The sequence below is a fragment of the Scyliorhinus canicula genome, chromosome 8, assembly GCF_902713615.1.
Source record: "Scyliorhinus canicula chromosome 8, sScyCan1.1, whole genome shotgun sequence".
Taxonomy (NCBI): Eukaryota; Metazoa; Chordata; class Chondrichthyes; order Carcharhiniformes; family Scyliorhinidae; genus Scyliorhinus; species Scyliorhinus canicula.
The window spans coordinates 148,874,868-148,886,928 of NC_052153.1; the positions used below are offsets into that span (position 1 = coordinate 148,874,868).

At 42.6% G+C, this 12,061-nt stretch overlaps 1 protein-coding gene across 3 annotated transcripts in view; it reads left to right on the forward strand.

The window, feature by feature from the left end:
- rad17 (RAD17 checkpoint clamp loader component) overlaps positions 1-12,061 on the forward strand; it is a 94,163-nt gene that overhangs the window by 44,526 nt on the left and 37,576 nt on the right. For 2 of the 3 annotated variants that reach the window (XM_038805398.1, XM_038805397.1), the window contains exons 5-7: positions 3,942-4,104; positions 7,673-7,809; positions 8,242-8,294. In XM_038805398.1, the coding sequence (XP_038661326.1) occupies positions 3,942-4,104; positions 7,673-7,809; positions 8,242-8,294 (353 nt within the window). Of the gene's footprint in view, positions 1-3,633; positions 3,803-3,941; positions 4,105-7,672; positions 7,810-8,241; positions 8,295-12,061 lie in introns of all 3 variants that reach the window. The other variant, XM_038805399.1, reaches the window with a different exon arrangement.

The window sequence follows — 12,061 nt, forward strand, 5'->3', positions numbered from 1 at the left end:
CTTGCTTTTCTAAACTGTCGCCGAGGGTGCATTGGTGCCCAAGTTGGATCCCGTCCCTAGGTCACTGTCTGTGTGGAGTTTGCATATTCTCCCCGTGTTTGCGTGGGTTTCTCCCCCACAACCCAAAGATTTGCAGGGTAGGTGGATTGGCAATGCTAAATTGCCCCTGAATTGGAAAAAATGAATTGTGTACTCTAATTTTATAAATATTAAAAAAACAACTCTGCTTACAGCACGGGTCTTTTATTTTGACTAATTTCTCTGTGAGCTTGCATGCCAGTCTAGGTCCAAACTGCTGTTTAAAAAACCCTCACCAACACACAGATACATTGAAACCACAAAACCTTCCTGAGTTCCACCCATCTCCATGCTAACATACCCTGCTCTGGGCTATCCTCAAAAGTACCTCTACGTTAATTATCCTTCATTTTATAAATTCTCCAGCTAAGTAAGTTTTATAACTTGCATGGGAACATCCAGATGGGGATGACTGTTTCCCTCTGCTCATTGGTGTTGCAAGCTTCCCCACTATGGGCGGGGTAGCTTATTAGCTCTGATGTAAACGTTCAGCCAGGGGTGGAGCTGAGGAGAGAGGTGTACTGGACCTCGCGTAGGTAATGTCTGCTGAATAAAAATACTTTTAAGAAACCCGTCGGACTCCCCTTGCTTTTCTAAACTGTCGCCGAGGGTGCATTGGTGCTGTCAACGTGTTTCCTGTTCACCGGAATCACCCCCACCCCGACAAACATGGTTTGCGTAAGGTACGGAGTTCATTGCTGTGACATTTTTTCAGAGCCTGTAGCGACATAGAAGGCGACCACCAAGCCGAGGTTTTGTTGGCAGTTTGTGGAGCGCGAACAGTTGGAGAGGTCCGGGCCTGGTGGTTCCGGCAGTACCAGTTGCAGCATCATCTGACTGTCGCACAACATTTCTGTCCATTTCCGTCGTTTTGCAATGTGATTTGCTCCGGCAGAGTGGTCCACCGGGGGAGTCTGTTCTCTAGTTTGATGCCACCCTGTTGGAACTTCATTCGGGTTGTGTGTGCGGCATTGTGTTGTCTGGGCTGTTCCATGACCGATTAGTCGAGGGTTTGCTGCAGTGGTTCCACCTGATAGCTGATGGTTGCCTGCCGCTGATGGTTGATGACTAGAGACACTGGCGGGTTGTGTGCTGCAGAAACCGGTGCGGTGCACAAGTCAATTAATCCTGTTGCATTGGCTGGGCGTTCGATATGGGAATACTGGTCCTATAGCGGCATGCAAGGGACCCTACTGTTTCTTTTAAAACTGTAGTTTTATGTAACCATATGACATCTACAGGAAGAACTTCAGGACGACAGCTCCCTGGCTTTTCAGAAAACTCCTTGCGTCCCCTTTTTCTATGGTGGAGATGAAGCTGCAGGTTGTCTGTTCCCACCCCCCACCTAGTCCCTCTGTGGCTGGAAGGACCGCCACGCCGATTGGGCCTCTGGTTGATGGGTCCGATTTGTGTGGCGCGCTGTCTCCGGGTTCGACTGCTGGTGACTTTGCCCCTGTGTAACTAGTGTGGGTATCGGCCCAGATGTAATGATGTGGCGGCGTGTACGCTGGCCCATCTTGCTCTCCCGTTCGATAGTGTCTCGTTGGAACAGAAACGCTGTTTTTTTTTTTCTTTTGTCGACTTATATATCAGAGGTTATATGTGAGGTTATCCATTTTGGTAGGAATAACAGCAAGCGGGATTATTATTTAAACGATAAAATATTAAAGCATGCCGCTGTTCAGAGAGACTTGGGTGTGCTAGTGCATGAGTCACAGAAGGTTGGTTTACAAGTGCAACAGGTGATTAAGAAGGCAAATGGAATTTTGTCCTTCATTGCTAGAGGGATGGAGTTTAAGACTAGGGAGGTTATGTTGCAATTGTATAAGGTGTTAGTGCGGCCACACCTGGAGTATTGTGTTCAGTTTTGGTCTCCTTACTTGAGAAAGGACGTACTGGCGCTGGAGGGTGTGCAGAGGAGATTCACTAGGTTAATCCCAGAGCTGAAGGGGTTGGATTATGAGGAGAGGTTGAGTAGACTGGGACTGTACTCGTTGGAATTTAGAAGGATGAGGGGGGATCTTATAGAAACATTTAAAATTATGAAGGGAATAGATAGGATAGATGCGGGCAGGTTGTTTCCACTGGCGGGTGACAGCAGAACTAGGGGACATAGCCTCAAAATAAGGGGAAGTAGATTTAGGACTGAGTTTAGGAGGAATTTCTTCACCCAAAGGGTTGTGAATCTATGGAATTCCTTGCCCAGTGAAGCAGTTGAGGCTCCTTCATTACATGTTTTTAAGGTAAAGATAGATAGTTTTTTGAAGAATAAAGGGATTAAGGGTTATGGTGTTCGGGCCGGAAAGTGGAGCTGAGTCCACAAAAGATCAGCCATGATCTAATTGAATGGCGGAACAGGCTCGAGGGGCCAGATGGCCTACTCCTGCTCCTAGTTCTTATGTTCTTATGTTTGGCCGCTGCTGGTTTGCACCAGTTTTTGTTTTCTTCTGTTTCTTCAACCTTTTTCCTTTCATCGACGCCTTCTCCTTGTCTTCCTTTCAGAGGGTCTTCGGACTTTGGGGAGGGGGAGAGGAATGTATAACTTGCGTGGGACACATCCAGCTGGGGATAATTGTTTCCCTGTGCTCATTGGTGCTGCAAGCTCCCCCACTATGGGCGGGCTAACTTATTAGCTCTGATATATAGGTCGGCAGTATGGGCTGAGGAGAGAGGACCCGTTGTGAGGTGTACTGGGCCTCATGTAGGTAATGTTATTTGCTGAATTAAAGTACTTTTAAGAAACTTGTCGGCCTCCTCTCATTTTGCTGTCGTAAGCTAACCTGATATTTTATGGATTTCTCTCTTCTGTTTTTTTAAATCAATTTAGAGTACCCAATTCTTTTTATCCAATTAATGGTCAATTTAGTGTGGCCAATTCACCTACTCTGCACATCTTTGGGTTGTGGGGTGAAACCCATATAGACAGTGACCCCAGGCCAGGATTGAACCCGGATCCTCAGCACCGCAGGCAACAGTGCTAACCACTGCAACCGTGCCTCCCCTTCTCTCTTCTATTCTGACTCTATTTAATAAACTTGGGTAACCTTCTGAACTGCCAATTCTTTCGGTATTCTGGCAATTACTGAAGCCCAGAATTGTAATTGCCTTACCTTCAGAACAATAATCTTGACATTATCTTAAGTATTAAGATTAACCATGAACTTGATATTCACAGCAATTTATTCATCTTCCTTGCTTTTGTACCCTTGTGCCAGTTTGTAAGAAAGCTGTTTTCTCAACTTGCCGTGCCACCTTTATCAATTTGTGCAATTATTCCCCTCGAGTCTCTCTCTTCATGCATTCCCTTTACATTTCATCACTGAAAATCACATTTCTGTTATGAAGCTGTGAGTAGTGAGCAAAAGGAAATGCTATTTTCCTTGGTATAGTAGTGTCACTCTGAGTCTGTAACCTGACTTGCCCATTCCATTGCAAACCAGTTCCCATAATGTTTTCATCATTCACTCCTTATTAGTATACAAAAGTGTATCATGTGAAAGTATATTTTTCCCCATCGTTTTTCTTTGGTCAGTTTTGTTCTCTTTTTTTAATAAGGAACTGAGGCCAATTATAGTGTCCTTGCCACCATCCTGGCTGAAACCAACCAGCTCTACACAAAATCATGGGACTTCTCTTTGTGGTTCAGGTATTCCTTCCTGACCAGTTGAGCAATTGGAAAGTTTGGGAAAATAAACTAATCACAATTACTTCGAACTTTCTGGAGGTGTGTCAACCAATTCTTGCAATGTGGTGTATTATTTACTTGCTGCTTTATTTGGAGTTTGAAATTTAATAACAATAGAGTTTTGTAAATTTCCCTGACATGTGAATTTTAATTCAGCCTACATATTTTCATATCAAAGGGTAGTTCCATCTTATTACTAACGGGTGCTGCTGGCATTGGCAAGACTGCTACGATACAAGTTCTTGTAAAGGAGCTGGAAATTCAGCTGCTGGAATGGACAAACCCTTTATCAGACAACAAATTTAAAAACTACGATGAATTTAAAGACTGCTTTAATCATGGTAAGAGCAGATTTTGGTAAACTGCATGTGCCCATGTGCTTGTATTCAGAGATACTGATCTAATTGATCTATGGTGACACTTGAGTGATTTGGGAATTCTGGGGAAACTGAAGGGGAATAAATAACCTGGACCAGATGGACTACATCCCAAGGTTCTAAAGGAGTTAGCTGAGGAGATTGTGGAAGCATTGGTGAACTTTCGGGAATCACTGGAGGCAGGGAGGGCCTCAGAGGACTGGAAAATGGTTAACGTAACACCCCTGTTTAAGAAGGGAGGGCGGCAGAAGACAGGATATTATAGGCCAGTTAGCCTGACTTTAGTCACTGGTAAGATTTTGGAGTCCATTATTAAAGATGAGATGGCGGAGTACTTGGAAGTGCATGATAAAATAGGACTAAGTCACATGGCTTTGACAAGGGGAGGTCATGTCTGACAAATCTGTCAGAATTCTTTGAGGAGGTAACAAAAAAGTTAGACAGTCAAAAACCCGTGGGCATGATCTACTTAGATTTCCAGGGGCCTTTGACAAGGTGCTGCATAGGAGATTGTTAAATAAGTTAAGAGCTCGTTGTGTTAAGGGTAAGATCCTGACATGGATAGAGGATTGGCTGACTGGCAGAAGGCAGAGAGTGGGAATAAAGGGATCTTTTTCAGGATGGCAGCTGGTGACTTGTGGTGTGCCTCAGGGGAGGTGTTGGGACCACAACTTTTCACAATATACATTAATGATCTGGAAGAAGGAACTAAGGGCACTGTTGCTAAGTTTGCAGATGACACAAAGATATGCAGAGGGACAGGTAGTATTGAGGAATCACGGCTGCAGAAGGACTTGGACAGGCTAGGAGAGTGGGCAAATAAGTGGCAGATGGAATATAATGTGGAAAACTGAGAGGTTATGCACTTTGGTCGGACAAATTGAGGCATAGACTACTTTCTAAATGGGAAAAGGCTGAGGAAATCAAAAGCACAAAGGGACTTAGGAGTTCTAGTTCAAGATTGTCTTACGGATAATGTGCAGATTCAGTCAGCAGTTAGAACGTTAGTTATATCGGTATCTTTTGTTATTTACAGCGGTTACAGCTTCTCGTTTTACATTCTCCAGTCGGCGTTTAGTTTTAGCTGATTCCCCTGCTTCGCTCTTCCCCTTTTCTTCCTGTCCCCTCCCCTCTCCTAGTTGCTGCCGTGCCTTCTTCCCTCATCAGCTCTTATGTCTTGTTCCTGTTGGGTTGACATGATGCTGTGTATTTTGTTATTTGTTGGGCATAGTTGGGCTCCATGCCTTTTATTCCCCTCCCTCTTCCCCCTCTTGCATTGTTATACCGTGACAACCCAGTCCTTCCTCAGGCTTTTTGGCTATTGGCTATAAACAGGTCTTGGAACAACTGGGGAAATGGCTCCCATGTTTCATGGAAGCCCTCTTCCGACCCCTGGATGGTGGATTTAATTTTATCCATCTGGAGAAATTCCAATAGGTCAGACAACCAGTCTGCAGCTTTGGGCGGTGCCTTGATCGGCAGCTGGGCAGGATTCACTGTCTGGCAATGAGGGAGGTAAAGGCGAGGGCATCGGCCCTCCTCCCAATGAAGAGATTTGGCTGATGCCCAGAAGACTGCCACTCTTGGGCAAGGCTCCAGCCTCATCACCACCACCTTGGACATTGCCTCAAAGGAGGCTGTCGAAAACCCAACAATCTGGGGCAGGACCAGAATGTGTGGCCGTGATTGGCCGGGCCTCCTTGGCACCCTTTACCTTGGTGGCAAATGCAATGTTAGCATTCATGCCAAGAAGGCTAAAATACAAGAGCAGGGATGTACTTCTGAGGCTGTATAAGGCTTTGGTCAGACCCAATTTGGAGCATTGTAAGCAGTTCTGGTACCTGTGTCTAAGGAAAGATGTGTTGTCCTTGGAAAGGGTCCAGGGGAGGTACACAAGAATGATCCCAGGAATGTAGAGTTTGTCATGCAAGGTGCAGTTGAGGACTCTGAATCTGTACTGATTGGAGTTTAGAAGGATGAGGGAGATCTTATTGAAACCTGCAGGATACTGAGAGGCCTAGATAGAGTGGATTTGGAGAGAATGTTTCCACTTGTAGGAAGAACTTGAACCCAAGGGCACAGCCTCCGACTGATGGGATGATCCTTTAAAACTAAGATGAGGAGGAATTTCTTCAGCCAGAGGGTGGGGTATTTGTGGAACTCATTGCCACAGAAGGCTGTGGAGACCAAATTACTGAGTGCCATTAAAAGAGAGATAGATGGTTCTAATTCTTAACGACAATTAAATAAGAATATACACGGGTAACAACAACAACTACGTCACAGCACTTACTGATGACGTCACAATGGTTAAGATGCATAATAATATGAACAGAAACTGAAATTTTTTTTTCATTCTGTATAACTTGGTTCTTCTGGCAACTGAGGGAAACTTTTTTTTTTACACAAATTAATCCTCAGAACATTGTTGTGGTTAGTCACGCATTTGCAAGGTTACATAACAACATAGATTCTAGATTCATAGTTTTTATGTTCAAAATAGTGATGTGTAATCTATTGCAGCCTTCATTACCCATTTAGCTTATTTGATCATAAATGTATTATTGACGCAATAATATTCATGACACTTGTGACAACAAATATGAGTGTCGAAGAAGCTGAAAATTAGAAGTGGAGAAAATATGCTAAGGAACTGTCAACAGTTTCAAATTGCCATTTGATCTCCGAAGGAAGTATTTCGGGTGGGGGCACACGGGGAAATGGAGTGAAAGCCCAGATCAGCCATTATTCTATCAAGTGGCAAGCAGGCTTGAAGGGCCAAGTGGCCTATTCCTATTCCTAGTTTGTATGTTTAATTTTGCTCAATTATTATTTTGAAAATGCTATTAGTTTTCTAACAATCCTCAGGCAGTTGGTCCTAAAGTGAGATCACTAATGTGCAATGTGTTTGAGCAATGAGAGAGGTTACAGAAGCCTCCATTGTCACCATTTTTTTAAAAGAAGCTTTGGCTAAGAGTGTGGTACTCGCTCTCCATGGGGAGGACGAGGATGAGTAATGATGGTAATTTAGACAAACTTTTTGGTCCTAGTTTCAGTACTAAATGATAATTGGACAGAATCCTTAATGGTTTGTTTCTGTCTCTGGCAAAGCACTTTTAGTTTCTTACGTATCCTTATCCCACTTCTCACCATATCTTTTGTTTTCATAGGCAGTGTTTTTAATATTGTTAAAAAGTAAATATAACAGTGGGGAAGGTGGGGTTGGCATTAACTAAGGGGGAAAAATGCAATATTTCTGCTACTCAGGCAAAATATGTTTCCTTCTCCTTTATGGCTTCTTCTTGGATGTTTGCTGGTCCTAGTCATGAAGCTGAAAAGGAGCCATTCAGCTGGCATACCATGAAGACATTGCTAATTTAGAAATTCCGTGCTTCTAAGCATAACAATCTCAGATGTAACACTCCATACATTAACGCACATCCTTTATGTTAATATAAACTGTACTTATTGAATAAAATGTAAACATCCGTTTTCTCCAATCTATAAAAATATACCCTGTGATTTGCCTCAGAACCAGGTTTTCAGGTATATGCCAGCAAGTCACAGACTACTCTGTTTCAAGAATTTTTATTACGAGCCAACAAATACAAAAAGCTCCAGATGCTAGGCGATAGACTGCAGACGGACAAAAAGTTGATTCTTGTGGAAGTGAGTACAGTCTTATTGAATTCCTTGTTCATTCGGGAACGAGTTGACCCTTGCGTACCTATCTGATGAGGGGGTGAGTTATTCATCCTTTGAGTGATATACTGTATGGCCAAATATTTGTCAGAACAATAGTATGTTCCTGAAGTAGTGCAACTTGTATGCATGGTAAATCTTTTCATGTCTGTTTTTCAAATGTTAGCTTTTGAAATATACAAGATAGTTTTTCATTTGTTTTTTAGATGTTAGAGATATATTCTGTACTCAGTTAAAATATGAGTTCTAGAGTAGGGGCAGTTTGGTAATCTAGAACACAAACAATCTGATTATACAATACCATTAATGTTGTTTGAACTTTACTGGATATCAGTCCTTTCTGTTCATTTAAATGAAATTAAATATACTGTTTTATTGATCATTCTTATTTCTTGATAGGATATGCCTAATCAGTTTTATAGAGAACCTTCATGCATGCATGATATCTTGAGGTAAGTTTTCCAGAAGTAATTATTGATCACTGAAAAGAATACCTATTTCTGGAATAAACTGATACATTTTCAGCTTTCTGATCAACTCCTCTATAATTACTAAGCAGTATGTAAATAATTGCCATTCAACCAACTCTAATATATATATATATGTACATATGTATATAGAAATCAAAAACATGACGGTCATTTTTGTGCTCCTGGCGAGGCGGTTAGCTGGGAGCACCAAGGCAGAAACTTCTTTAAATTGGCTATCAATAGTGATTCTTTCCTGTGTACTGATTTATACTTTTAATCATTACCTTTAAAAATGTGAATTACTTCGGACCAATTAGCCTTAAATATCCATTGTCTAAATCATCCAACTAAACAAAAGGCAACACCAATTTTAAAAAATTACAGCTATATTATGATCCCACCAGACCCCAACAGTGGCTAGGATACTAGACCAAAACCCCAATATTTTATTTTCATGTTGTAAGACAGGGGAAAGGATACTTCGCTCCAGGAGTGATTGCACAAATAAATAGGAATATAGTATAGTAAAACAAATTTTATTACAAAAACAGCATTAAAATCTTAACATCATACCCAAAAATAGCTTGCATTACCCCCTTAACAATACTGCTCAGTAAAGTAAATACAATATCCTCAATTGCTATCTTTATACAAGGAAAACAACCATATCTGCTCTCAGTTCACCTTAAATACCATTGGCACAGATCAATACTTGCTTTACAGAGATATTCTTTGAGAAAGAGATCTTTTGACACTGCTTTACAGAAAAGATCTGACTCCTGTCAAAAACTCTGGCTGTATGTCTTCAAAAGCTGTTTCAGTTGGCTTGTTTCAGTTCCCCTTTGTGCTGAGACAAGTCTGCACTGCTTTAAACACTGTTGATCTCTTTAAAAACTCCAGACAGCAAAACCTGACTTGTCTCAGCTTCATCCAGAATAGAACTAAACTGAAAATTCTCTCTTAAAAAGCCTGAAGCCTATATCTCCACCCAGCAATGACATCATCTCACCAAGTTGAAACTAATTAACTCCCCAGGGATCCCCTTAATCAAAACAAAATTGCATTAGCCCAAGTTTTTTTACGATGGTTAATTGCACCTCCTGGCTCCTAAAAACATTGTTGTCTTTCAACTTAATCTTTAAAAAAATGATTTTAGCAGTCAAGCACGCTCTAACCCAGACTTTTAGCTCTTACTTCACCAAATACTTAGAATACAGTATACCTGAAATTTCTTCATTCATCACAGCTAACATGAAATCAGCTCAACAATTTTCATTAGCCTCATTTCAATTTCCACACAACAAAACCAAGTTCTGCAGCAGCTTTGTTTTGGTTGCTTTCATACTTCAGCTCTTTCCCCAACAGTTGCCTTCAGACCTTTCCAAAATTCATGTCTCTCAAGAAATTGCTTTCAATATTTCACAGATCTAGATCTCAATGGTTGTTTCCATCTAGCTGCTCGCAGGTTCAGCCTTAAAATGTAACTATATAGCTCTGACTTCTCTAGCATTCAAAACTGTGCCCTTTCTTTGAGATGTTGGCTGGTAGTGTCAATTTTTCCTTCACGTTCTACAGATCTGTTGTAGGTACAAAACTGGCTTCTCTCTGCGTGCTGGAATCTACTCCTCTTCATGGACTGAACTCAGCCACGTGACAATTAAAAAAAGACTAAATTTAAAGTACCCAACTTTTTCTTTCAAATTAAGGGGCAATTTAGAGTGGCCAATCCACCTAATCTGCACATCTTTGGGTTGTGGGGGTGAGACCGGCACAGAGACTGGGACAATGCGCAAACTCCACATGGACAGTGACCCAGGGACGGAATCGAACCCGAGTCCTGAGCGCCGATGAGGCAGCAGTGCTATCACTGTGCTGTCCCAGGGACGTGAGAATTTTAACTAATGCAACATCTGGAACTACTCTAACGCAATCACTTTTCCAAAAGATAAGAGATCATCATCATTTGCAGTGTGAAAAATGTACAGTATAGGGCCATGTGTTAGCTAAAGTTTATAATTCCTCGTACAAAACTATCCAACTGTGGTGTGAGCACAGACAATTAATTTCTGTAATTGTTGAGTTGCACAATCTTTCCTTGCTCAAGGGGTTAGCCTAATTTGAGGGTGGGATGGATAGAAATGACAAATTTGCATTTTAGCTGGAATGCAAATAGATAGTCTATTTTTAAAGGTAAATGGCCTTAACATTGCCACTGCCTTTTCTTTTTAAAAAAACATTTTTATTAGGTTATTTGTAGTTTTTATAATAATGATGATAACAGCGACATAAACATGGTACATGAAACATTTCCATCCCTATCCCGTTCTTCGCGACCCCAACAATGAAACAATAGCGTAATCCCCCTCCTGATTTCTGCTTCTGCTGACATTTTAATTTTCTCTGAGAAAGTCGACGGACGGCTGCCACCTCCGGACAAACCCTGACGTTTACCCTCTCAGGGCGAACTTTATTTTCTTGAGACTGAGAAACCCAGCCATGTCACTAACCCAGGCCTCATGTTGCCAGGGCTTCGAGTCCCTCCACATTAACAGAATCCGTCTCTGGGCTACCGGTTAGCCTCTTTCGCCCCCTGGACTCCTGGCTCTTCCGACACTTCAAAGATCGCCACCTCTGGACTCACCACCGCCCGTGTTTTAAGTACCGTGGACATAGCCTTAGCAAAACCCTGCCAAATCCCTCTAAGCTTCGGGCATGCCCAAAACATGTGGGCATGATTTGCTGGACCTCCCGTGCACCTCGCACACCTATCCTCTACCACAAAGAACTTGCTCAGCCATGCCACCGTCATGTGTGCCCGGTGGACTACCTTAAATTGTATCAGGCTAAGTCTGGCACATGATGAGGATGTGTTAACCCTGCTTAAGCATTCCGCCCACAGCCCCACCTCTATCTCTCCCCCTAGCTTGTCCTCCCACTTGCCCTTTGGTTCCTTTATCTGAGTTTCTCCAACTCCATAAGTTCTTTGTAGATATCTGATACCTTCCCCTCTCTCACCCATGCTCTGGAAACTACCCTGTCCTGTATTCCCTGTGGTGGCAGGAGCGGGAAGGTCAAAACCTGCCTTCTTAGAAAATCCCGTACCTGCAGATATCTAAACCCATTCCCTACTGGCAGTGCAAATTTCTCCACCAAGTCCTTCAAGCTAGGGAAGCTCCCGTCTATAAATAGAACTCCCATCATCTCAATTCTTTCCCGCCACAAACCGATGGTTGTTGTAAATCGGGGCCCAGACAGATGCTCTCTCCGTTCTCCTATATTTCCTCCACTGTGCCCAAACTCTCGGCACCGCCACTACCACCGGGCTTGTGGAGTACCATTGCCTTTTCGACTGCAAGTGTGGCTGTAAAAGTGGAAAAGGTTGCGTGAGGTGGGGCTGTTGTGTAGAGGGTAAATATCAAGCAAAACTTAACTGAAAGAAAACTTCAAATAGTGGAATGAAACAAAATTGGTGGGCAAGTAATGGAGCAGTGCAGCATCTGACACTACCATTACTGTTCCATGGCCGAGAAAGTGGAAATGCTGCTGCATGAAGTAGCTACGAGGAAGGTTGCCCTTTTTGGCGGTCAAGGATATCGCTCCCTTGGACAACATTACGCCATGCCGGGGAGAAGCTTGTGGCTGGACAGAATGATGTGTACATTAACTGAAAGTTTTCTGTGAACAGAAACAGGAGGTTTGCATTTAAGTAATTTTGGTAAGACAACCCAACGGTGTAATGTGTCAGGTTG